Here is a 25,637-nt window from a genome sequence, read left to right on the forward strand (position 1 = left end):
TCAGCTCGCTGTTGCTACAGCATGGGAGGTTAGGCTGTTGAAAGGCTGTCCCGCCCATGCATCTGGATGATTTTGCTCCTTGTTCAAGTGTTAAACTTGGTTAATGTCTGCAATAAACTAATTCAATAAACGTCTTGACACCGATTAGGGTCATACCAGCAAGGCTTAGCTATCACTGCACGTGGAAAAAGTGAAAACAATCAGGCTTGCTACCCTGTGGTGTGGAGAAGGGTGTACATCACGCCTTCCCGGGCCAGCACAGGTCTGACAGTGCTGGCAGGAGGAGCAGTGCCCGTGAGGGTGGCCAGACACTGCAACAAGCACCCAGAGGGGTGGTAGGGGCACCAAGCCTAATGGTGTTCAAGGGACATTTGGATAATGTCCTCGGCAACGTGCATTAACTTTTGGGTACTCCTCGAGAGGCCAGGCAGCTGGACTTGATCTTTGAAAGACCCTTCCAACTGAATGAATCAGTTTTGTTCTAGCCCATTTCACCTCTTCCTGAGGCTTCTTGAGGGGTTGGTCTAGACTCTTTAGCCTAGCATCCAGCCTCCCATGGCACCAAGTTCCATGCTTTTTACCTCTTTTTTTTTTTTTTTAATTAAATTAAATTAAATTTTATGCTTTACCCAATTCCTCATGGTTCTCACAGCCATTCTCACACTGGGGCTGGCGGAGCAGCAGCCCCATACCGCCTGCCCCCACAGCGGAGCAGGGGGACAGAAGCTCACCCGACCCTGATTTTCAGGACGCACGCAGACCATGAAAGCAGGGTCTCACCATCCTTCTGACTTTTGGGGTTTCGCCAGCTCGAAGTGGCCCCGTTTTTTAGTGCCCCTGGATGATATTTCAGGTGTCCCACCTGCTCCAAACCCCTCTCCTGTGCTGAGGTGAACCCCCCCGCACCAGCAGGCTGTCGCGGCGAATCTCTTTACTTCCGCCACCCGCAACACAAAAGACACTTCGGACTTTTTAATTTAATTATTTTTTTCTGTCTATTATTTGTCACTTTTCCCCAGGTCGAGAACTCAAGCTCCGCACCGCCCACAGCCGCCGCCGCCTCCCGGCCGCTCCCTGCCCGCCCCGTCCCGCCCCTCGCAGCCGAGCCGTGACACCGTCGTGACACTATCGCGACAGCGGCCGCTGGCATCGTGCAGGCGGAGCAGGTACCCCCCCGGAGCATATCGTGCCCCTTTCCCAACCTATATGTGTGTGTGTGTGTGTGTGTGTGTGCCACCCCGTGCCCCCCACCCCACCGGCCGTGCAGACACCCGGGTGCCCCCCAGCCTGTCGCCGATGTCCCCCCCACCCCATGCCGGGCTGTGCCATCTCCAGCATCTCCAGCATCTCCAGCATCTCCATCTCCGTATCTCCCCTCCGTGCCAGGCAGTGCTGCCCGGTGCCAGGCACCAGCACTGGGGGCGGGGGGGGGGGGGGGGGAAGGCTGGCAGCCGCAGCTCTGCCAACATCTGGGCAGGGTCCGCGCTGATCCTTCCCTTTTCATGGGTGAGTCAGTGCCAGCGCCGCTAAGGATCTCCTGCAGACGGTTCCCAGGCGGCGAGCGGGCTGAAGGAAGCTTGAGAAGCCCCTCTCTTGCTGTGGTGGTGTTTACCCGTCTGGTGGTGCCCGCAGCAGCAGCCCTGTGCTTGGCAGACGGTGGCTTCCCCGGGACGTCGCCCCCGCTTCTCTCAAGGAGGTGAGATCTCCTCTAGAGTGCTTTGCAGTGCAGGTCTAACCAGATCTCTTACAACAGGGCGCCTCAAACCGTGGTGTGGACCCGTGGAGCGTCACACTGGCAGGAGGAAGAAGGGTGCTGGAGTCTCCAGGCAATGCAGGTCCCTGCGCTGATACTGACCCTGAAAGCCCTGGGGTCTGTTAGGGAAATTAGAGACTGTTTCTTCCTCCTGATAATGATTCCTTTGTGCCAGGCAAAAATAGCTCGGAAATGAAGTTTCCAGTTGCTTCAAAAGCTTTCCTGCAGTGGCACCTCCATGACGGGAGCTTGTTCCTGGCTCTTGTGAATGTTTTCAGCAGCAGGGGAGTGGACTGAAAGAAGTTTGCTGTCTTTAAAAAAAAAAAAAAGAAAAGAAAAAAAAAAGTGAGCATTATCTGTAGTTTTCTAAAAAGTTTCCTCATTTCTAAAAATGAGGGAACAGCAGGAGGCAGCAGTAATCACGATGGGGCATAACCAGTGCTAACACATGCAAGCATTCTTTCAGTCATGAGGGTAAGTTGTTCCTAAAAGTGTGAGCTTGGGCAATGCCTCTTTGTGCTTCATGGTATTAATCACCACTGACCTGTTGTCGTCGCGGTGCTGGCTGCTGTGTCTGGTGGTTTTGTGGCTGCAATTGGATTTCCACTAACTTAACAGTGTATCAGTTTATTTGTTTACATATTTGCTTCAGATACCATAGTAACTAAACCAAAGCCTCTAGTAGTCCTTTCACTAGTTGCGGTATAAACCATGCTTTTAGGCAAGGAAAACAAACAAACAAACAAACAAACAAAAAAACTTGCAAAATATTCATAGGTATTCTCAGGAGTATTGTTATTTTTCTTTATACAAGGGCCATTGTTGTGTGCAGCTGGCAAAAAAATCACACTGGCCTTACAGTTAAGCTCTCCAACGAGTGTCCAGAAATGCAGCAGAGTTGCCATCCTTGCATGAGATCAAAATTTACGTGAATAAATTTCAGTGAGACACAGCTTTGAAGTCAGCACCTTCTCTGAGAGGGTGGCTAGACTACCTCTACAAATTCCTTCCAGCCTTATTTTTCTGTTTTCTCTTGTACGTTGTGTTCCTCCCAGGAACCCAGCAGGGCACTTTGGCCGCTGAGCCACCTAGTCCATTCTGCAGGGATCACAGCATTTCTTTCTCTGGTGCATAATCCATCAGGTAAGGCCTGCTGGATGGAGACCTGGCACACGATATGCGGGCTATTTAACAGCAGTCCTCAGCTGGCACAGTGTAAAAGGATGCTGCATAAGGTGGGATTTTTCTCCAGACACTGTGATTTAACGTATCAGTATCTGTTGGACACACAGTGGAAAGATTACCTGAAATCTCTTGACCTGAATACACGTTCCTTCAGAGCTTGTAACCACGTTTTCTGCAGCTGATACTTAACATTATTGTCTGGGGCTTCAGATCCCCCAGTTATTGCTATTGATTTGAAATGCCCACAGGCTTACTTTTCACCTGAGAGATTGTGGTACTGCTTCTTAGCTGCTACTCTGGGCTGGTTTAGGAATTGAGCAGAGAAAACAGATCTGTAGACATCATCTGAGCATAGGAAGGGACAGAGTGATGGCTAAAAGTAGAAGCCTGGGACCTTAGCTGGGTAGTTGGAAAGCTTGGGAGTGTTTTTTGTCAGATGCTAGACCTGAACTCATTCCTCATTTTTTTCATCATCTGCAGGTTGAGGTATTTGGGATCTGCTGTGGCTTACTTACCTAGAGAATTTACTGTTTCAATTTGATACTGTGTATATTTCCTGAAAGAGATGAAAAAAGGACCAGAAAGTGGAACTTGGCCCCTTGCTGGAGTCCCAGGCAAGCTAGCAGAGTCAAACCCAGACAACAGCAGGAGCGGTGGAGCCTCAGCAAAGGAGAAGGCCGTGCTTTCCTCCCCTGGAGAAGCAGAAAATGTACAGCTGAAACCCAGCAGAGAAACACCTAGAAAAAAACTCTGTGGTTATTTAAATAAGCTGGGCATCAAGGGTCCCATCAAGACTTGGAAGTCTCGTTGGTTCATCTATGATGAAAATAAATGTCACTTACTGTACTACAGAACTGCACAGGATGTGAACCCTTTGGGGTCTATCGATCTCTCCAGCGCCAGCTTTGACTGCAAGGTGGAAAATGGTGAAGGGGTTTTTGAGATCAGAACACCAAGCAGAGTTTTTACGTTGAAGGTAAGGGTCAGCATCTTCTTCTGGGGGCAGGTGCAGAACGTTCCCTGTTGGGACAGACACATCTCTGCTAACATACCTCAGCGTGAGTTTCACTTTAGTCCTCAGCCTGCGCTGTTGCCTTTTGGACCTAAATTGTTTGCACTGTTTTTGCGAGGCTGGGATTCCACTGCCTGTGAGATGACTTTTCTTTAAAAGAATAGGAGTAGAAGTCAAATTGGGTGCTGAATTAAAGTTACTAGAGAGCCCTGCAGTCCACTTGGTAACTTACTGAACAGAAATGAGCTCCCCTGTATAAAGTGGCTCCTCCAGCAAAGAACTTTGTTAGATTCTTACCTCTGTGAAAATCTCTATTGAGAGAACTCCATGAGCGATCCCCAGTTAAAAGAACTGGAGCATTTCTGCTTAGCTTTGGAACACAGTAAACAAAAAGGGCTTAAAATAAGGTCAGCTGTCCTCTGAGGTTCTGCTGCTAAGGCCATGCTGCGGGTTTATTCAGTCCTTCCAAACCAGAGGCTGTAGCGTAGGCATGACACAGCTGGCCTTGATTTCTGCAGGCATGGTGAGAGCCGTGGTGGTCATCCCTACAGGGTGCTGATGATCTTATGCTGATGAGATTGCCCTCTTCCTTCCTGTTCTGTGTTCTCTTAGGCAATCAGCAAGCAGGCCATGATGTACTGGCTGCAGCAGCTACAAGTGAGACGTTGGGAATTTTGCAATGCTCCGAGCAGATTTCCTGTGGGCAGCTCCCAGCTTGTGAATGAACCCCTGGCTGACAGAACAAGTAGGTGTTGCGTGTGTCAGCCCTTCCTCTGCTTTCAGCTCTCCAGCGATGAATGGTCCTCCTCACCTCTAAGCAGACAGAGGCACTGGCCGGGTTTTCAAACAGCAGCTGCTAGCTATCACTGCTTGGATCGATGCTACCTGCACATTAAAACTATCAAACGCAGTGCTGGGAGGAAAGAACAGCAACAGCTCTGTTCCTCCTTCCTTCAGGAGGTTAAAGGTTGATTGCTTAGAGTTAGTCATTCTCAGGTACTGATGGCTGAAGGCACTTGGTAGTCCCTGAGCAGATAATGTACTGAACCTTCTGTAATTTGATCTTAAATAGAGGAAGCCTGCTCTGCTGCCTTTGTTCTGCCTGGCAGGTTGTGCACAGAAGGTCTAGCTGTAAGAAAATGTGGCTCTTAAGTGACACGAAGGAGCCGAAGACCAATGCAGGTCTGTCTTGCTCACTTGCCTCTTGTCTTCTGGTTTGTTTTTACGTAGATGTTGTCGACAGTGAGGCCTTTATGCCTCCAGTCAAAACGCCAACAGAAGTGGTGGGTTTAAAGGCAGCCTCTCTGCCTGCACCCCAGACATCTACTGCTTTGCAGAACATCTCCCTGAAGCACCCTTGGACAGAGATACAGTAAGTGCACGAGGGGAGCTGCAGTGCAAGCTACTTTTTTCCTTCCTCACCTGTTGGGTATTGTGTGAAACGGGACCCTAGGCAAACCATGAAGCAGCTTTATGGAGGATATTCCCTGCAGAAACAAACTTCCTGCTGGAAGCTCCTTCACATCCCTCTGTTCCAGTGCATTCCACATCATCCAGCTGTCCTGGCTGGTCACTAGGTTTTTCCTAGAGCTTGGCTTAGCTTTCCTCTGCAGCTGGTTGTTAGCATGCCTGCCGTGGTGCAGCCGAGCATCACTCCTGGAAAGGTGTGTGAGCAGGTTGAGCTGTACTCTGTAGGCTAGCGACAGGAGACTGTTCTGGTGGTTTCAAAGGACCGTGGATACTCTGCAAAGCAGGAACTCCAAGCACAAGGCATTTGAGCCTGTAAAATGGCCCTCAGGCTGCGCGGCTTGCTGCCCCTGGCTGAGTTTCAAGAATGTGAGTAGTCACACCACCTTCACTGACACTGTGGTTGCCACTGTGAGGTGTGGCTCCATCAGGGCTACAAATTACAAGCCTTGGGCAGCTGCTGTTGCTCCAAACCAACCCCCACCAACCTCTCCTTAACTGTAGTGTCCTGGTCACTTACAGATAACTGAAAGCATGTGAGTGGTTGCAGGTGCAGCAGGTAGCCTGGCGCTTGCCAAATGTTTCTGCTGGGGAGGTTGGCTGTAGTTTTGTACCACCACTACTCTGGCTACCATCTGATGCTGTTAGGAGGAAAGACCTTCCATGAGACCAAAGAGTACTAGTCTCAGCTGTGCTTTTTGCAGGCTATACTTTCGTTCTTCCCCACTCTAATTAAAAGTACTGTAATCATAACCCATCACCAGCCTTATCTTTGTCTAGCTTGCAGGCTCTGTCGCTGGATCTTCATGAGTGTAGTGTTTGTGATTTCAGCCAAGCTTGTCGGATCCCGAAATTGCTCCTGTTTCATGGGAAAAGCACAGGGTAGTGTGAGATAGAGATAGGCAAGTGCCTCACGCTCTTGTATAGATTTTGCAGAAAACACTAGCACGTTGCTGGTTCTGCCTGGTCCTGTAGAGTCATCTCCTAGCTCTCCTGGCAAAATCTGAAAGCAGCAGCTGTAACAGTCTGTGATGGACTGGTTCTGGGTCTGATTGCAATTTTGTTCCTGAAACTTTACTGTATCAAAGGTGTAGTGAATTGAGCTTCTGTTGGCACCTGGGGGTTTCTGCAGTGAGCGAAGGAAAGGGTAGGAGGTCAGAGGGATTGAGTATGCTTGCTCTACAGTTGGCTTTGATCCTTCCCTCCAGCCTGATGCCTTTATGTGCAGGGCTCAAGGACACGGGGAAGATCCCCACCTGATTCACACCGCTGTGCTGGTACCGATATTGGGGCACCTTGCTAATATCCACCACTTTCACCCCTCTTCCCCTTAGATCCACTGGTGCCATCAAAAGTTCATTTTCTTTAGCACATGGTGGAGACAGGTTCTTGGAGGAGGGGTGGGATGTGAGTAAGTCTGAGATACGAGGAGGGGTGAGGCACTTGGCAGTTTGCATATGCACTGGCTGCAGTGTTCGTGACTTCTATTCACAAGGCTGTTTTGATCTCTTCTTGTTTCAGAAACACTGTCTACAATATCTGTGTCTCCAAGCAGCTCCGGGGGAACAATGGGAATATCTTTAACTTCAGTGAATTCCAGGAGCACCCTGAGAGCCTGGATGAGGAGCAAGAGGCCGAAGTGGAGGCAGAGTGTGCAGGTGCCTGTTACTGAACTGTGTGAGCTGGTGCGAGTACGACACCATTTACCAGAGGGTCAGACTTGGCAGGAGAGGGAAGGACAGAGTGGCAAATAGTCCTGGGACATGAGAACTCGTCACATTGTCTTAGGGTCCTTCCATTGTTTCTAGCACAAGAATGACACTTTCTGCTCCGCTTCAGGCTGAATCTGCCTATCTCCTACTTCTGGAATCTTCTGCAGAGGCAAAAATACCACCCGTGATGCCAGTCCGTACTAGTATTTCTTTGAGTTGGAAGTCAAACCGCTGCACAATCACATTCCTTTTCAACCCTTCCCAAACATGTGGTGGAGCTGTGGAGTTTAGACTGTGCTCTCCACAGATGCTAACTTGCATTTGCTGTCTGCAGGGGGGGTGGGGTGCAAGGAGAGCTGGCAAGTACCATAAAGCACCGTGGCTTTGTTTTGGATGTAGCTGTGGTTGATCCCTACTGTCTGTGCTTCAACCCTGTGGATCCCAGCAGGTCGATTTTTTCTGTCCTGTGTGTCAGTCCTCTGGGCGGAGCTGCGGTGTGTCCCCCAGTAGCAAGACACCAGAGTTCATAGCAGCAACGCCGTTCTGTGTAAGTGAATTCTGTTTCCCTTCAGTTAAGGAGGAGATCCCGGAGGACGGGAGGCTGGAGTCTCGGATGAACTGGGTCCGGAAAGCCAAGTGGATGAACAGTGGCTTCCTAGGCTTGGCTGAGGAGCTGTCCAGGGAGAGGAGCTCAATGGATAAAGTGAGTGTGCTGCAGCAACAGATCCTGACGCTCACGGAGGAAGTCAAGTCACAGAAGGTGAGTGTGATGAAGAGTCTGCTACTTTTTTAGGGCAGGACCCTGAAACTGGCCACAGGGACTCCCTTGGCCTTGGTGTTAGGCTGAGGAGTGCTCAGCAGGCACTCAGCTCAATTTCCTGGTGTTACCCCTTTCTATGTAGCCTGACTGTGCCCAGCACAAGGGGAAAAGGGATGTCCTGCAGCTACTGCTAGGAAGCACATCTAGCAGAGAGGCTGGAAAAGGGAGGTTGAACAAATCCAGGTGTGTTCTGCAGGTATCAGTCATGCTGGCGTGTCTGTACATGAATCACAGTCCTGGGTAAGGTACCACGATGCTGGCAGGAACTGCAGGGCTGAGTTGTGCTTTTTACAGCTAACACTTTCTTGAACGATGATCCACAATTAAGAAGTGACTTGACTGGAGAAGCCCAGTACTTGAGGCACTGCAAGGGCTGTCTCTCCTGAGTGATTCTCTTCTCCACATGCATGGAGCAATGCTGGGCTCCCCACTAATGATGCTGGTAGCTCTTCCAGCAGAAGAGCCAGGAGAGCCAGGTCCCATAGGGGGCAATCAAGTTACACCCTTGATTTGCCTCCTTAAATGTCTGAGACAGCAGAGCCTGAATCAGCAGCACGGTGCTGGGGCAAGCTTTTGTGCCTTGGTGTGGGATGGAGCGAGGGAGGACTCTGGTAGAGGGCAAGTTGAAATGTGTACATTAATTTCCATCTGGTAGCAGAGAGAGATGTGTACTGCATTATTTCCTTTGCTTACATTTTACCACACTGCTGAGCTGACCTCCAGCTACTCTGGTTTCTGCTGGGCCTCCCAGGAAGGGTGAGTTGCTGAAAGCTGGAGCAGCAGGTCCCTTACTAGCAATGCACCTAAAGTCAAGTTGCCTGTGGTCTGCTGCAAAGACGTTTCAGGCCTAGCTCTGAGAGCAGAGCACCTCTGCTAGGGGGATGCTGTGATGCCAAGGTTGCTGCATTCACTTTTGCTTCTGAAAGGAGGCAGCTCTGAGATCCTGAGAATCTTTTGCTGTTCACTCATTTCTGCTGGGGTCTGTAGTGTCCGTGCTGCCGGTACCCTGGGCTGTGATGCGATGGCTTTGCACTCCTTTTCCAGGAGCTGGTTAAACTTCTCCACAAAGCCCTGGAGGCGGCCCAGCAGGAGAAGCGAGTATCTAGCATGTATCTCACTGCAGCAGAAGATAAGGACAGGCTGGAGCTGGTGCGCCACAAAGTGCGACAGATTGCTGACCTCACCAGTCGGCTGGAAGCTCTTGAGAAGGAGAAGAAAGAGCTCGAGCAGATGCTTGCGCTGAGAGACAGCCACATTCAAGAGCTCAAAGAACACGTGCAGCATCTGATGGAGAAGAACCATGCCAAACAAGAAGTCATCATGGCCTTGACAGAGCAGATGGCCCGAGAGCTCTCTGATCCCCTGCAGGAAGCCAACACAATCACGGCCGAGACGTTGTATAAGCAGCAGGAGGAGATTGAGCATCTGAAGGTGTGTGGAGATGATACAAGTCATTTGGAAGCTCCCATTTCTCTACCCTCTGGTTCAGCAGGAGGCTGTTCCTCGTGGAAACCAGAGAACGTGTTTCTCTAGGTGTTCTGTCTGTCTCCACATCAGAGGCAGGGTGGGCTCATCTGGTTCTAATAGGGTTCTTAAAAGCATCCAGGTTAGTTTCAGCTTCAGCCCTCTGTCTGCTTTCTTTGACTTCATGTCCCCATTGAGTGCCCACCTCTTTGTTCACTCTTCTGTTCCCCTTGCTGCAGTCTCACTAGCTGTGATCACTGGCTCTGTTGATGTGCGTTTCCCTCTTGCCAACGTTTTCCTGACACATCCTGGTTCTTTCAAATCCAGCCTGTTGTATTGTCACCATTTGCACTGTTGTAACGAACTGCTAGCATGTGGTGGAGGATTTCTAGAAGAGCCACTTACTTGGTTGTGGGAGAGTGTTTTGCTGCCACCCATGGGGCTAAGATCTTTATCCTTTTTATTTATTTATTTATTTATTTATTTATTTATTTATTTATTTATTTATATTTTTAAAGAGTACAAAACATCTATATTCTTCATCTCATTTAGGTGTTTCTCTAGCTTTATATCACCCAGCTGTATCTGTGTTTTCTAGGCACATACGTACAGTGCACTTGGGATTTTCCAGGTGTCTTCTCTATGTATGACATTTCTATTTAATGTTGGGCCTTGATTTCCTCCATAGCTAGTATTTGTCCTGGGAAGTCCTGTCTTCTTCCCAGAACATGGTATTTTTGAGATATTTTTGTGTCCCTAACACACTCCACACCTCAGTTCCCTCTTGGGACACTCAAGAGCTGTCCCTTTGTGACTGTTTTGCTTTGTGGCAGGACGATATTGATGCATACAAAACCCAGAACCAGTTTCTCAACTCGGAGATCCACCAGGTTACCCGGCTGTGGACAAGCGCTGCTGAGAATGAAAAAGCGCTTCTGATGAAGGTGAGGCAAAATAACTTTTTTCTTGGGGAGAGCTTTTTCTTATTTCTTTCCAGAACGGACACTGGAATGGATATTGATACAAAACACACCAAGAAGCAGCTTTCTTCCTAACATGCTTTTTTTTTTTTTAGCATAATGTTTTCTCTGCTTTGTGTTGTTCCCAAATTAGATATTATAATTATTTTTTTTTTCAGTCAAAGTAAAATACTTGCAAAACTCAGTCTTAGGTATGCTGAAACGTAACCCAGATTCCTGCATTTCAGCTATGCTTTTGGAAGCAAATAAAGAAATTACAGTATGCTCAGGTGTCGTGGTTTAACCGGCCGGCAGCTAAACACCACACAGCCGTTCGCTCACCCTCCCCCTCCCTCTCTGGGATGGGGGAGAGAAATGGAAAGTAAAGCCTGGGAGTTGAGATAAAGACAGTTTAATAAGACAGGAAAATAATAATAATAATAATAATAATAATAATAATAATAATAATAATAATAATAATAATAATAATAATAATAATAATAATAATAATAATACAATGATGATAATAGTACTAATACTAATAATACTACTAATATGTACAAACAAGTGATGCACAATGCAATTGCTCACCACCCGCTGACTGATGCCCAGCCTAACCCCGAGCAGTCCGGCCTCCTTCCCCCGGCTAGCCACCCCTATATATTGTTTAGCATGACGTCAGATGGTATGGAATACCCCTTTGGCTAGTTTGGGTCACCTGTCCTGGGTCTGTCCCCTCCCAGCTCTTACTGCACCCCCAGCCTGCGTGTTGGCAGGACAGAGCAAAAGGCTGAGATGTCCTTGGCTTGGTATAAGCACTGCTCTGCAACAATTAAAACATCGGGGTGTTATCAGCACTCTTCTCATCCCAAGCCAAAACACAGCATTCCACCAGCTACTAGGAAGAAAATCAACTCCATTCTAACTGAAACCAGGACATCAGGGAATGAGGAAAGTTTCCTGAGAGCTGGCAGGCTGACTGCACGCTGCCTCCATCTAGTTTTGATTTCTCTAGGAGGCCTGGCACTGTCAGGTGTCAGGACTCTCAGATCCTGCAGCTAGTTCAGAGTTCATCTTAAGCTTGAGCTTTATTGCATAACCTGGTTACTCTCAGACAAACCTACCTGCTGGTTCTGAACCAATTTCTGAGTCTGGCGTTTGTTCCTTGGGTTTTCCTTCCTGGGTTTCAAGGGATGTCTCCACAGTCTTGGATTCTAGTACAGGGCAAACAGCTGCCTTTGGGGTGTTATTGTCATGCTTGTATCTGTTTGCTTCCTAGTCTTTTGAAATCCTGTCTACCTCAGTTTACTGCCTTCCTCTGATCCTGCACCTGCTGTAACCTTCAGAAGGAAAGTAATCAGACTGATGTGTTCGATTTGAGGCAAAAGGCTGGTTAAAGTGGTAGCATGACGGTATCCTACACTCATTTATTTCCCCCCTATATGCAGCCTAATTCTTTCTATGATTTTTTTCTTGTTTTGTTTTCAACTGCTGCTTCCCACTGAGCAGGAATCTTCACTGTGGTTCCTGTGAAACACTAATTGGGTGAGTCTTGTCACCTTTGTGGCCTTAGTTTCTCAGTTGTGAGTTAACAATCACAATAACAGTAACAACGGATAACAATCCTCATTTCTACCTCTTTCTCTCTCTCTCTGTCTCTCTGTGCCCTGGAGTATGATGGCAGCAGGGACTGTCTTGCTCTGTTTGAACTCGGTTGAGCTTGAGAAACCTGCATCAGTGTGATGGGACTGGGGTTGCTGTGGGGCATGTGTTCACCTTGTCTGTGTCCTGCAAATCGCATGGTCCCAGCTCAGTCCCTTGAGTGGTGTATTTTGTCATGGTACACCTCAGTGTGGGGTAGAGAACTTGTCTAAGAAGGAGGGGAAAAGCCTGCGGAGAGCTCAGCTGCAGTGGTGTCTCTGAGCTGAGCTGCCTGGGATATGGCCACCCACTGGTGCAATTCATGAGGTAAGTAGGTGGTGCTGTATTGGGTCTCCCACTCGAAAAGCCTCAAAAAGCAACTGCTGATGTGTGCTCGCTAATGAGGCTTGTGCTTGTTCATTGACCACAGCGGTCCATTCATGCCTGCAATTTCTGTGAAAACTTCTGGATGTGTTCTCAGGGGCCTTGCTGTTCAGGAGTCTTTGCTTGATGTGTGGACAAGACCAGCAGAGAGCAGAGGCAGTACAGGAAGAACATCAGTGAGGCAGCTCATTCCCTCTTCTTTTCCCATCAGTGTGCCTGCCTGCAAGCCCGAAACTGCCAGATGGAGAGCAAATACCTGACGGTCTTGCGGAAGCTGCAGGAGACCGTGCCTGGCCTGCCCAGCTCCGACGCTGAGCTGGTGAGGAACCTCATCCAGGAAGCGCTCCAGTGGGATGTGAAGGAGGGAGCAGAAGAAGGTCTGAACCTGAACCCTGTGAGGTAATAGGCAAGAGCACGGGGGCGTTTCCACCCTCACAAGTGTCCAGCACTGGAGGGGAATGCGCGGGCAAGAAGGATCTGGGGGCAGCTCTACAGCATGGACTTGGAGCCATGACCTGTGAGGAGAGGTAGAGGAAGCTCATTTGGTGAGGTGATGTGGAAATAGTGGATATCTGATCAATATAATGATACCTTGCAAGTATCCCAGCATGTGGCCTGACTAGAACACAACAGAACAGAATAATTCAGTCGGAAGGGACCTTCAAAGACCACCACGTCCAACTGTCTGACCTCTTCAGGGCCAAGCAAAAGTTAAGGCAGGTGTTTGAGGGCATTGTCCAAATAACTTTTGATCACTGAGAGGCATGGGGCACCAGCCACCTCACTAGGAAGCCTGTTCCCACTGTTTAACTGCCCTCCCAGTACAGAAATCACAGAATCACAGAATCACAGAATTTCTAGGTTGGAAGAGACCTCAAGATCATAGAGTCCAACCTCTAACCTAACACTAACAGTCCCCACTAAACCATATCCCTAAGCTCTACAAATGTTTCCTCATGGCCAGTTTGAACCTCCCCTGGCATGGTTTTGTGTTGTTCTCTCACGTACTGTCATCACTTGCCAGGGATGATGCACAAACGCTCAGCAAGCCTTACTATCATCACTCTTGGGGTTTTCTGGTTAGTAAGAGATTTGCATGGTGCACAGGGAGACATCTGAAAGGGCTGTGGATCTCTGCTCTTTGTTCTGATGCCCTGAGGCCTTTGCAGTCCCTTCCTGGAGAACTCCCTCTGCACTAGCATGTGGTAAGGAGAAGGTACACAGGTTAAGCAAGGTAGGTAGGAGATCAGACAGGGTGAGAGAGGTCTGGTGGGGTCAGGCTGTAGCTCAGAGCAAAGCTACACCTGAGTTCATACGTCTGTGCTGTTGCTCTGCCTTCATGGCCCTGAGGCAGCAGGCTCTTCCACCTAGCTGCCAGAGAAGCAAGGGAGGATGCTTGAGCTCTGGCGTGGGTGACAGGAACCTGGCAGGGAACTGGCCTTTGAACTAACCTCAGCCCTGTGCCTTTCCAGCGAGTACGATGAGTATGGGTTTATGACTGTGCCTGACTACGAAGTCGAGGACTGGAAACTTCTGGCCAAAATCCAAGCCCTGGAGATCAAGTCCAACAACCTGCGGAGCCAGGAGGTGGTGGAGAAGCCCCTCCGTGACAGGTGGAACGGCGTAGGGGAGCTGAGCCCCTCTGCAGAGCTGAAGGGCCTCATTCGCAGCGGCATTCCTGTGGAGCATCGGCAGCGGGTCTGGAGGTGGATCGTCAGCCGGCACTGCAGCCGCCTGCCAGACCACTACCAGCGGCTGCTGAGGCAGAGCAAGAGCACCGAGCACCCTGCCTGCAGGCAGATTGAGCTTGACCTGCCCCGGACACTGACCAACAACAAATATTTCTCCTCTCCCACCTCCCAGCTCATCCCCAAGCTCCGGAGGGTGCTGCTGGCATTCTCCTGGCACAATCCTGCCATCGGGTACTGCCAGGGATTGAACAGGTGAGGAACAAGGTGTGCTGCTTCTTCGTGGGAGAGCACTGAGAAGGTGTAGACACCTGGGCTAAGCTCTGATTTATGCAGTCCCAGACTCATCTCTCTCTCTAGATCCGTACTGGCTCTAGGTATTTTCCTGCAGAGTTCTGCATCTGGTGTCATTTTCCAGCCAGTGTTGTTGCTGGGATATAGCACACAGCAGGATGCACTTGTTTGGCTCCTCCATAGCTCCAGAATAGGAAGGAACAGCTTTGGGAGACGGAGTGAGGCAGTCCCAAAATAACAGCTGGAGGGTAGAACTGAATTTCTGACTCGTAATGTGCTCAGCAGAGCACCCTGGTGTTCCCTTTTTCTGAGAAGAGTTGAAGGAAATGGGAAGCATTAGGAATGAGAGGGTTGGGGCACATGACACCTGAGGAGGAGCTGAGAAAATTGGGCTTGTTCTGTCTGGTGAAGGGAAGGCTCAGGGGATCTTCCACTTTTACTTAACAAATTCTGGCTACCGAAAAGATAAAAATAGAGTTCTTAAAAGTGTGTGGCTGAGGAAGAAGGATATCAGACAATAGCTGCAGGAAAGGAATTCCTGGTTGGATCTTCACACATGAGGAAAGTCTGTTTAAGCTATTCCTGTTGCTCTTTGGGTGGTCTTCAGAATGACACTTGCCACTCTAGAGGTCCCCTGATATTAGCTGTCACAGAACTATAAAATGATTTAGGTTAGAAAGGACCCTTAAGATCATCTAGTCCAGCCCCCCTTCCATGGGCAGGGACATGTTCCAGAAGAGCAGTTTACTCAGAACCTCATCCAGCCTGGCCTTGAACGTTTCCCATCTGGCTAAAACTGGAGCTAAAGTCAGTCTGGCTAAAAGTCAGAGCTAAAGGGGGTTAGGGAGGATGGATAGGAGGGGAGGGGTGAGCCATGTCATGGAATATCTCTGCGTGAGCCGTTTCCCACACTGACATAGCCATGATCAGCACACCTTGCCAACTCTGAGGGTCTGCAGGACATCCTCTTAGCTGGGGATTCTCATTTTGTCACAGCAGCCCTGTATTTGCTGCATGTTTGCTGACAGAGGCACACAGGAAAGAAAGTCACTAACCCTTGGCTTCCTCAGAAACCCGCAGAACAGATCACTGTCTGACCTACTCTCCTCCTACGTCTGATGTTTTGGATTCTCACGGAGCTAGAGACAAGCCAAGAGGATTCTTGGATTCCCCTCTACCTGTGCTGACCTGTGTCTCGTCCTGCAGTGCTGCACTGCCTCACCATGTCCTGTCCATCACAGGTTGGCAGCTGTTGCCCTGCTGGTCCTGGAAGATGAGGAAAGTGCTTTCTGGTGCCTCGTCCACATTGTGGAGAACCTGATGCCAGCAGACTACTACAGCGACACACTGATAACATCACAGGTGAGCTGGGTGCTCTCACTTCTGCCATGATTTACACTAGAGGTTTAAAGGCCATCAACCGACTTGTTTCACCTGGGCACCAGCAATGCAGCCAGGAGCAGTCTGAAGAGGAGGGGAGCCTCAGTCCGTGCTGCTCCTCCCAGCTTGATACCCAGAGCCTGCAGTGACAGGACAAGAAGTAATGGCTTTAAACCAAAAGAGGGGAGATGTAGATTAGATATTCAGAAGAAATTCTTCACTGTGAGGGTGGTGAGGCCCTGGCACAGTCTGCCCAGAGAAGCTGTGGATGAGCCATCCCTGTCTGGCTGGGGCCTTGGACAACCTGGACTAGCAGGAGGGGTCCCTGCCCGTGGCCAGAGGCTGTGTAAGAAAAATCTTAACAATTTTCTTCAGACAGGATCTTCTGTGAAGCTATTTTATTTGCAATTGCAATGGCGGGTGTCCTGCAAGCAGGAGCACAGAGTAAAAGTTTACCATAACTTTATGTTCCCTATTACCAGACACCTGATTTCTCCTCTGTTTCCTCATTGTCTGAGTACTGCAGGTTCACAGCCTACTCAACACACTTCTACACCACAAATGTACAATTTAATTTGACCAACCATTAATTTTTTTCCTTTTTTTTTTTTCCCCTTTCTTCTCTCCTGACTAGAGAGCCCGTGATTTTTGTTTTTACTGATTTTTGTACTGCTCATCCTGTTTTTCTTAGCTATCCTCCTTATTTTGGGACAGTGGGACCTTCCCCTTATCTGCTTAACATACTCCACACTGCTGTGCCACACAAGCACTTTTGAATATGCAAGGTTAGGGGAATTTTCCACTGCAAAAACACCTCCTAGTGCAAAAACACAACTTTGTTTCTCACAGCTGGAACTGGATGGTCTTTAAGGCCCCTTCCAACCCAAACCCTTTCACAAGTCTATGATGCTGTGAGCTTGCAATGTGTTTGATTTCTCACAGGACAGCTGACATCACCTTCCATTACAGAGATACAGAGTAGTTAAGAAACTGAGTAGCACTCCTGAATAACAGCCTGGAGGCCAGGTTAGTCAGAAGGAAGAATTTATTGTAAGGAGGGCCCAGTAAAAGCGAAAAAGTGAAGTGGCAAATTCTGACAGATGTAGAACCAAACATGAAGAAAATGCCATTCTGGAGCCCATCGCATTTTTCTTTAGAAACCTCACCCTATCTTTTGGAGTGCCCTGTGCTTCTGGTATTTTTATATACTGTTATTTTTATATTCACTCTGCTTCAGTTCATGATCAAATGCAGTGTTAATTCTGGCTTTGGGGCTGCATGTCAGTTTTTTGTTTTTTGTTTTTTCTTTTTTTCCTGCATATCAAAAGCTCTGTGGCCATTTGATATAAAAAGTTTTATAAGTAACTCATCCTTCTGGTTCAAAGTTCCTGGATTTCAAGGTTTTCAAGGTGTGTTGTCTTGTATCAGATGTACAGTGTCCTCCCAGATGTGCGCAGAGCCAGGATAAATTCCATTTAGCTCCGTGGAAGTGTAATTGTGTGACCCTACCACCCACACCCAGCAGTGCCCAGCCTGGCGCGCCTGGCCATCACCTCGGTCTCGTTACTGTGTGTGGTCCTTTCACAGAGAAACGGGTTTCTGCTGTGGGCTCGCAGTGGAGGAGGCTGCAAGCATCAGTAGTGGAGAGTGAGTGATTCTGCTACTGAATTGATGGTGTTTACTGGTACATTGGTGTGCCGGTGAAGAGGCCAGCCCACAGAGACTTGGGAAGCAGCCAAATCATTGTGCAGACAGCAAGATGTCTGTGCTGCAGTGATCTGGAGCAGGTAGGGTTAGCAGTGAGATTTTAATAGACAGCACTTGACACTCAGCACAGTGATTGCCAGGGAAAACAGCAGCAGGGTGGAGGACACAGAAGCTCCTCTACATTTGGTGATAAAAGACCGTCAGCTGAGGGAGCCTTTTTTTTGGTAAGACTTCCTGGGCTCATGTTTGGCCTCTGTAAGTCTATCCAAGAAGAAAGTGAAGAGGAGGGTCTAGGGTGATGCTTTGTGGGTTGGCTTGATAAAGTGAAAGCTGGTTGAGAAAATCAAAATTTAGTTCTTGTGGGTTTTAAAGACCAAAGCATATTACCTTGTCTGGTTTGTACTACGGGCTCAAAGGTAACTGGGCTGACAGAGCTGGGGCAGTGGTATGATGTGGTACAGGGAAAGACCTAACCCTGTTCTTGCTCTGTAGCACTTCCGCTCACGAAACCATAACTTCCTTGAGATGAAGCCTTTATAAACATGAGTCAAGGACCTCGCTGACTGCATTTCTGTGTCTTGGCTCATGCAATTGGCTCATTGTCCTGCTGCGTTGTTCCTCTCCTTCAGCACCAGGACTGCTTTTAACAGATAATTCATTGTTTTCTTTTTTGTCAACTTCAGGTAGATCAGAGAGTCTTCAAAGACTTCCTGGCAGAGAAGCTGCCTCGCCTCACGGCTCATTTCGAGCAGCATCAGATTGATGTCTCCCTCATCACCTTCAACTGGTTTCTGGTGGCCTTTGTGGACAGCCTGGTCAGCGACATCCTCCTGCGAGTGTGGGATGCCTTCTTGTATGAAGGAACTAAGGTAAAACCCTGAATCTAGGCCTCCCTTCCTTCTGCACTACTTCTGTGATGTGACAGCAGAGCGAAGGATGTCCACATGTGTCAGAGAGATGGGGGGTTGAGCCTCTTGTCCTACCTTGACTGTTTGGTGGAGTGCCTTGGTGCCTCCCTGCCATCCATCTGTGTAGTTGCTGCCTGCAGGCAGTCCTAGTCCCTGATACCATGTGTGTAGTGCCCCTCATGTTTTTTAGCATGTAGTCATGCTAGAAACAGTTTTCTGAAAGGCCACGGTGTCTTCTACTCTGCAACCCAGACCTAGCTGAGAGGGGACAGATACAGGGAGCAGAAGACGGGCAGAGATTTAGCACTTGTGAAAAAATGTGAGTCTTGTGTTGCACCAGTGCGTAGGGAGAATGGGAGAACCCTTGTGAGATCCCTGTGGGGTCCTTTTGGAGCATCAGGTGTGCTCTGGAGTTGTAAATTAGCAAACAGAGGGTCATTCCTGTGAGATCAGCTCTGTTTTTTTTTAGGCCCACCCTAAAGCAGCCTGTAGAGTACAGCAGGAGCCCAGCAACCAGCATGAACTGCAGTGGTGTCTTCCTCACCCCGTGTTTTAAGCCATGTTATAAGCTGATCCCTCAGCTGCCTAAGACTTTGTCAACTGAAATGCTTTTCAACCTTCCAGGTGATTTTCCGCTATGCTCTCGCAATCTTTAAATACAACGAGGAGGAAATCCTGAGGATTCATGACAATGTGGAGATTTACCAGTACCTGCGTTTTTTCACAAGGATGATCGTGGATGGCAGGTAGGACTGTGGGGTATAGTCAGCCTCTTACTCTGGGCCTGTGCTTGCTTGCCTCTTAGGTCAGCCTGAAAGGAGTTGTGACCAGTCTGTTAAGAGAGATGCATGCACTGGCAGGTCACCAGGACATTGACAACGTGCCTCCTTTCTGACTTTTTCTGCATGCTGTTACTTAAAGCCTGTTGGGCTAGGGTGAAGGCATGCTGCTGCAGACCAGGCCACAAAGTCTGGGCCGGCCTTCTTTTTCCAGCAGCAGGAACTTTCTCTGTTCCCTGCTGGGTTTCTCTCAGGTGTAGCAGTCGGGGTTTTTGGGAGCAGAGAGCTACTCACAACCTGTGGTGACAACGCGTGCATGAGAGGAACATTTATTTAATCAGACGAGCTGAACAGAGCAGCCTGTTCCTACTCCAGGGGCCATCAGAGATGGCTTCTGATAGCCCAGCTCCTTGCTGACTGCTGCATGCTGGTACCCAAAAAGTTACGCCTGGGCTGGTGCTGTGCTAGAAGCAGCGCCTGTGATTCAGTCGTGGTTCTGCGGCTCAGTGGCTGTTGACCCCAGAGCTGAAATATGAGGCTGTGCTCTCTGCAGCCTCCTGGGGCAGCCAAGTGCAATCTGCGGCAGAGGTAGATGGTCTGGAAAAGCCTCCCTCTCTTAAAACTCTTGGGTATCTGTTAACATCTCAGGCAGTAACTGTGGTCACCAGGCCTCTCTTCATTGCAGGAAGCTGATGAACATTGCCTTCAATGAGTTAAACCCCTTCCCCATGAAGCTGCTGAGGAACCGGCGGACAATGCACCGGGAAGAGCTGGAGACAGAGCTGTGCGAGCTGGAACAGATCAAGGCAGCCTACGTCAAAGAGAGAGCAGAGCAGGGGCCTCAGGACCTGCAGGACGCTGTCAGCGAAGAGGAAGAAGAGATTTAGCAGAAACAGAGTTTGTCTCCGAAAGCAGCTGTCGGTAAGAGATGGAGGCAGCACAGGTGATCACAGCAGGAGTTCGTCTGCCCCAGGAAGCAAGGCTATAGGTACAGGACCATTTGGGGATTGACCCAGGCTTTGTGATGATGGAGGTGGTAGAGGAGCTTCATCCTCTCCTGTACTTCTCCCCCTCCTGCCCGTCCTGTGCCGTGCAATGCTGGACTGCAGCTGGAGATCTGCAGGAGGTACCAGCAGTACCAGCACCCTGACGGGCGCTGGCATGATGCAAGTGACCCAGCCAGGCAGGGCTTTTCCACCTTTTCTGATGGAGGCTTGAAAGAGATCTTTCTGTACACGTAAAATCACCAGAAAAAACAAACAAACAAACAAAAAAAACCACAAACAAACAAAACAAAACAAAACAAACAAACAAAAAAACACATAATCTGAGAACAGTCCCTCACTGGTACCCAAAGCTGCTTAGTTGGTGAGGAGGGGACCTGCTCTTTGAACACATCAGAGGCTATCCTGCCAGGAGAGCACGCCTTTAACGTTGCAGCCGCTGGGTCACGCCACGCTCCCTGGGTGACTGCTGGGGCTGAGGAAGGCCTGGGAGCTGGAGGACGTCTTCCTGTGGGGCTCAGACTGGGACAAGTGAAATGAGGTGTGGGAGGGTGGAGCCGCCTCTCCAGTTCATTTCAGTTCCTGCGGGAGCCCACGGGAGCACAAGGTGTGTCCTCTGCCCGACTGGGAAATTCTGGGAGGCGCTTCTACTCTCTGTTGGGATCTGAGCAGAGCCATCCGTGGTTTCTGGTGGCCTTTGGCTGGACCCCTGCACTGATGTCCCTGTCTCTGTGTTCATAATCCACATGATTATGTTCCTTCTGACTTGAACGCTGCAAGGTTTTGAAGGGGATCCCTCTTTTCTCTTTGCTGTGCCCGAATTTCCAGTGCTGGTGGTGCTCTGACCCCATGGGGTACAGCACTCTGCAGGTGGAACCTTTCGGACAAGGTCACAAAAGTAAAAAACATTAATATTTCCTGAACAAGCAGCTGGCCTCCATGTGTCAAGTGCATGGAGACGCCCTGCCTGAGCGAATTACACCCCACTTACCCCTCCTGTGCTGCAAGACACCTGTGCTGGAGGAGGAAGGGGAAGGAGGCACTCACAGCCCTGGCCTCTGCTCATGCTCACCTGAGACAGGTTGCTTGCCTCAGCTCTACCCCAGACACTGCTGGGCCAATCAGCCAGGCTCAAAAATGATAAAGCCTGAGTTTGCGGAGACCTCTAGAGGTCGATCGCACCGTGTGGACGTAACCCAAGTGGAGATGAGGCTCTGGGGAGACTGGGAGCCCTGCAGCAGGTTAGAGGGGCAGGAGTGGGGTAAATCCACCGTGTGGCATCAACATCTGCTCACACTGAGAGCTTGGGGTGAGAAGAAAATGTTACTCGAGTCCTTCCACAGTATCTCAAACAGAAACACTGCTTTCAAAAGGATGCCGTGTAGCTAGAGAAGCTCAGAAGGTTTTTCTTTACAGGTTGTACTGCTAATCCAATTAATGCATACTGCTGTGTGTATGCATGCGCACACATACAGGGTGCTGTTACAGAGTTTTGAGAGGCATTCTCTCTTAAATCAAGACATGGAAATTAGGACCACACTTACAACTGTATTTTTTTCAAGAGCCTTTTGCAGCAGCTGATTTTTTTCTTTTCCTTCCATCCTGTCCCTACATTCTTTAAAAAAGGCACTTAAAACATGCATTGTCAGACCAAACCCTAGTCTGACATGTCTGTGTGGTGTATGAATGCGCACTGGTCTATTTGTGTTACATAATGACCTATAAAAAATAAATTAAACTTTTCTAAAGAAGATGTAAGCACCAATGTGTTCGAGCGGAGCTTGTCCCTGATGGGAAAAACTGGAAGTGATTTTTAGTTGAACTCAGAAGGGAAGGACGCTCCAGCGCTGTTAGCAGTTTCTCTTCTGTTTTGTCTCAGCCTTGCTCCACGTGTGCATTCACTGAGGGTCACACTGCCAGCCAAGCGTTTGTGGTGTTTCCTGCCTGAGCTCTGGGGGAAGCAGGAATATCTGCACAGCCTCTGCAGACCTGCACCCCAGAGCTGGCTTATCCTCACAGGCGCTGTGCCACTTCCCTTCTGCTCCACAGACTTTGGGGCTCTTCAACCTACGCACTCTGGTCACAAAATGCCAGCTGGGCCCAGAGGTAAGCACCAGTAAATCCTGTGCTGTTCTGAGCAGAGGTTACTTCTGCACCGTGCCTGAGTATAATTTGTGCTGCCACAGCCAACTGTTGTGGCTGGAAACAAGAGTTTGACCTGCTTGCACAGCCCAGTAACTCCATCTGCCCGTGCTGGCACCTGTGAACAGAATGGGTTTCTTTCCACACCACAGTTAGCTGTACACACATCACTACTTCTTAAATGAAGCCTCCTAAAACAGGAGATACCAGCTCCAGCCTCGAAAATAACTGTTCAGATTTTTATTTATTTATTGTCCCAGAACGTGCAGTTAATCTGTAGATCCGTTGCAGGACCTTAGGGCCACCACATTTATATGTTTTTGAGGGTACCAACTGTTGGGAGGGTGGCCAAATGCACAGAAATCCATTGCTGGCTCCAAAAAGTCCCTGAGTAGACATTGGGAAGCTTCCCTTCTCCCCCCCCTCGCTGGCCCTGATGGCATTGGGCTGGAAGGATCTGTGGCCTGAGCCACCATTACCTTCGTGTGCTGCAGCTGAAGCCCGTGACCGCAGAAGTGTTGGTGCAGAGCAAAGCCACTCAATCCACTCCTGTGTCCCAGCCTGCTGCCCGGGAGAGAGGCAAGCCCAGGAGGTTGTTCTGTGCTGGGTTAATGTTTATCCCAAGCTCGGGCTTCTTTTCAGGGGGAGGACGGAGCAGAGGGACAAGGCATTGCCCGTGAGGGAGCAACAACGCCCTGCTGCAGGAGCTGCCCTCAGTGCGCTGGGCTCTCTGCCCCCTTCCCTTCCCTTCCCTTCCCTTCCCTTCCCTTCCCTTCCCTTCCCTTCCCTTCCCTTCCCTTCCCTTCCCTTCCCTTCCCTTCCCTTCCCTTCCCTTCCCTTCCCTTCCCTTCCCATTTCCCACTGCTCTGGCCTCCCTTGCAGAACATCAGCTCACCCTGGCCTGGGGAAGTGTCAGGTGCCAGAAGACAAACCTCTTTCCCACAGCGGGGCCACAGTGGTGGAGCTGACGTAACTTAATCCCCTCAGAGGTAATTTCAGCCCTTTCCTGGAGTTCAGTCACAGGCTGTGGGCCACGCTTCAAGGCTCAGTCATGAAACCACCCCTGTGCACTGCCCGCCCAGCCCCAGGAGCTCTGCAGAGAGGGAAGCAGTACAGCCAGCCACTTTTGGGGTGAGGGGTCCCCTGTCCCACCGCAGCCAGCGAGACAAAGTTCCCATTTCTCCTTGTTATTCACCAGCGGCTTCCTGCCAGCTGCGAAGGCTCACCTTGAGCTCCCCAAAAGTTCCCTGGTGAGTCAGTATCTGCTCAGGTGTTAGGCTTTAATTTAGTAACACAAACCTCCTTGTTGATGCCTTCTGGTGCCAAGGGGGTAGGAAGCTTTGAGATAGTGGTAAGGTCCAAGGACGTTACAAGAGGACAACAAGTGCTGTCCGAGGGTGCTCTTTGCCACCAGCCACCTCTGTCAGTGGCCAGGTCCTTGCTGACAGCCTGCTGAGAAGTCCCAGGACAGAAGACGGAGAGCAAGGACACCGCTGTACAGTCCCTGCTGTGCAGGCACAGGCTGCAAAGGGGAGGGGGCTGCAAAACCCTTCCCTTTGTCAGCACCCAAACTAGCTCTGAGGAATCAGAGGAGGTAAAAGCATGAGAGCTCGTGGGTTTGGGTAAAGACAGCTCGACAGGTAAAGCAGAATCTGTGCGTGCAAGGAAAGCAAAGCGAGGAATCTGTTCACTGCTTCCCCTGGCAGGCAGGTGTCAGCCCCTCCCAGGAGAGCACGGCCCGTTCCCTTCCAGCCTAGACAATCCGGTGGTTCTGTAAGCAGCAGTGTGGCCAGCAGGGCTAGGGAGGTGATCGTCCCCCTGTACTCGGCTCTGGTGAGGCCGCACCTCGAGTAGTGTGTTCAGTTTTGGGCTCCTCACTACAAGAAGGACATCGAGTGCTTGAGCGGGTCCAGAGAAGGGCGACGAAGCTGGTGAGGGGCCTGGAGAACAAGTCCTACGAGGAGCGGCTGAGGGAGCTGGGCTTGTTCAGCCTGGAGAAGAGGAGGCTCAGGGGTGACCTCATTGCTCTTTACAGATACCTTAAAGGAGGCTGGAGTGAGGTGGGGGTTGGCCTGTTCTCCCACGTGCCTGGTGACAGGGCTAAAGTTGTGCCAGGGGAGGTTTAGGTTGGATGTTAGGAAGAATTTCTTTACTGAAAGGGTTGTTAGACACTGGAACAGGCTGCCCAGGGAAGTGGTGGAGTCACCATCCCTGGAAGTCTTTAAAAGATGTTTAGATGTAGAGCTTAGGGATATGGTTTAGTGGGGACTGTTAGTGTTAGGTTAGAGGTTGGACCCGATGATCTTGAGGTCTCTTCCAACCTAGAAATTCTGTGATTCTGTGATGGCTCCTGACAGCTCCTGGGGCAGACAAACACCGCCAGCCCGTGCCCCCCCCCCCCCCCCCTCCTTCTTTTACCCCAGTTTCCTTGTTAACCACGACACCCCACGGCACAGGACATCCCCGCGGCCCATTTGGGCCAGCCGCCCTGGCCGTGTCCCCTGCAGCCTCAGACACAGCAGGTCCTCGGCTGGCTGAAGCCCTGAGCTTCGACAGGGAGCGGTGGGGAAGCCGAGCACCCCAGGCACTGCTGCGAGGATGCTGCGGGGCTCCGGCTGCCCCCCCGTGCCCCTGCCCTGCCCTGCCCGGTGCTTCCCCAGCACCCCCGGGGGAGCTGCCCCAGCCCTGGCTCCGCCGGGCACCCAGGGGTGCGGCGCGGGGGGCGGGCCGGGGCGGGACTGCTCGGCTCGGCACAGCTCGGCACGGCTCGGCACGGCTCCCATGTGCACAGCCTGCGGGCTGCCCGACCCCCGGCCGACAGCAGCAAGGTAGGACACCCGGCTGGGGTGTGCTGGGGTGGGCTGTGGGGCCGGGACACGCGTGGGGAGGGCGCGCCGCGGCACCTGCAGCATCCCCCCGGCTCCCCCCGCCCCGGCACCCACACGGGGGGAACGGGGACACGGGTGTGGGGAGCATCGCGTGGGGTTGAGGGGGGGGTTTTGGGGAGGGTGCGGCCCCACCCAGCTTTGTGCGGAGCCGTGGCTTTGTGCTGGGGTCGGGGGGTTTGGGGTGGGAGCCCGCAGGGCAGGGTGACAGCCGGGCTGCCGGCGCTGGGGGCTGCCCCCTGCCGTGGGGAGGGTTTTGGTGGCGAGGCTGAACTGGAAGAGGGAGGAGGAGGAGAAGGAGGAGGCAGGCTGGGGTGTGCAGCGCCCTGCAAACAGGTCCCCCCCGCCGGGCAGCGCCTCGCCGAGCATCCCCCGCGGGGAACGGTGCCCTCCCGGCTGTGCCCGGCCCCCTGACAGCCCCCTGCAGCCCCCATAAAGGGGGCTCCCCGGGGC

General features: G+C 50.7%; 2 protein-coding genes and 1 long non-coding RNA gene across 9 annotated transcripts in view; 2 read left to right on the plus strand and 1 right to left on the minus strand.

Moving 5' to 3' along the window:
* Positions 1 to 1,059: 1,059 nt before the first annotated feature.
* Positions 1,060 to 21,908, plus strand: TBC1D2 (TBC1 domain family member 2). 7 transcript variants are annotated; one of them, XM_068666370.1, is made up of 16 exons: positions 1,060 to 1,166; positions 1,516 to 2,227; positions 2,809 to 2,896; positions 3,419 to 3,914; positions 4,563 to 4,695; positions 5,181 to 5,322; positions 6,939 to 7,075; positions 7,702 to 7,889; positions 8,994 to 9,380; positions 10,247 to 10,357; positions 12,609 to 12,796; positions 13,870 to 14,340; positions 15,621 to 15,741; positions 18,150 to 18,335; positions 18,999 to 19,120; positions 19,839 to 21,908. In XM_068666370.1, exons 4-16 carry the CDS (start codon positions 3,504 to 3,506, stop codon positions 20,038 to 20,040), a joined length of 2,799 nt encoding a protein of 932 aa, XP_068522471.1. In that variant the 5' UTR covers positions 1,060 to 1,166; positions 1,516 to 2,227; positions 2,809 to 2,896; positions 3,419 to 3,503; the 3' UTR covers positions 20,041 to 21,908. The 7 variants fall into 7 exon arrangements, with proteins under 7 accessions (XP_068522471.1, XP_068522473.1, XP_068522474.1 ...); XM_068666372.1 differs by having other exon boundaries at positions 1,516 to 1,696; XM_068666373.1 differs by lacking the exon at positions 2,809 to 2,896.
* LOC137847821 (uncharacterized) lies at positions 18,441 to 23,502 on the minus strand. Its single transcript, XR_011091086.1, has 2 exons — positions 23,195 to 23,502; positions 18,441 to 21,034 (listed from the first exon to the last, which is right to left on the minus strand). It is a non-coding gene; the product is annotated as an uncharacterized lncRNA (long non-coding RNA).
* A 1,469-nt stretch (positions 23,503 to 24,971) lies between these two features.
* Positions 24,972 to 25,637, plus strand: part of CORO2A (coronin 2A) — a 45,237-nt gene continuing 44,571 nt past the window's right edge. Inside the window, exon 1 of the mRNA XM_068666378.1 lies at positions 24,972 to 25,127. The gene's annotated coding sequence lies outside the window, so the exon portion shown is untranslated. The remainder of the gene's footprint in view (positions 25,128 to 25,637) is intronic.

The sequence above is a fragment of the Anas acuta genome, chromosome Z (genome assembly GCF_963932015.1).
Source record: "Anas acuta chromosome Z, bAnaAcu1.1, whole genome shotgun sequence".
NCBI classification, from domain to species: Eukaryota; Metazoa; Chordata; class Aves; order Anseriformes; family Anatidae; genus Anas; species Anas acuta.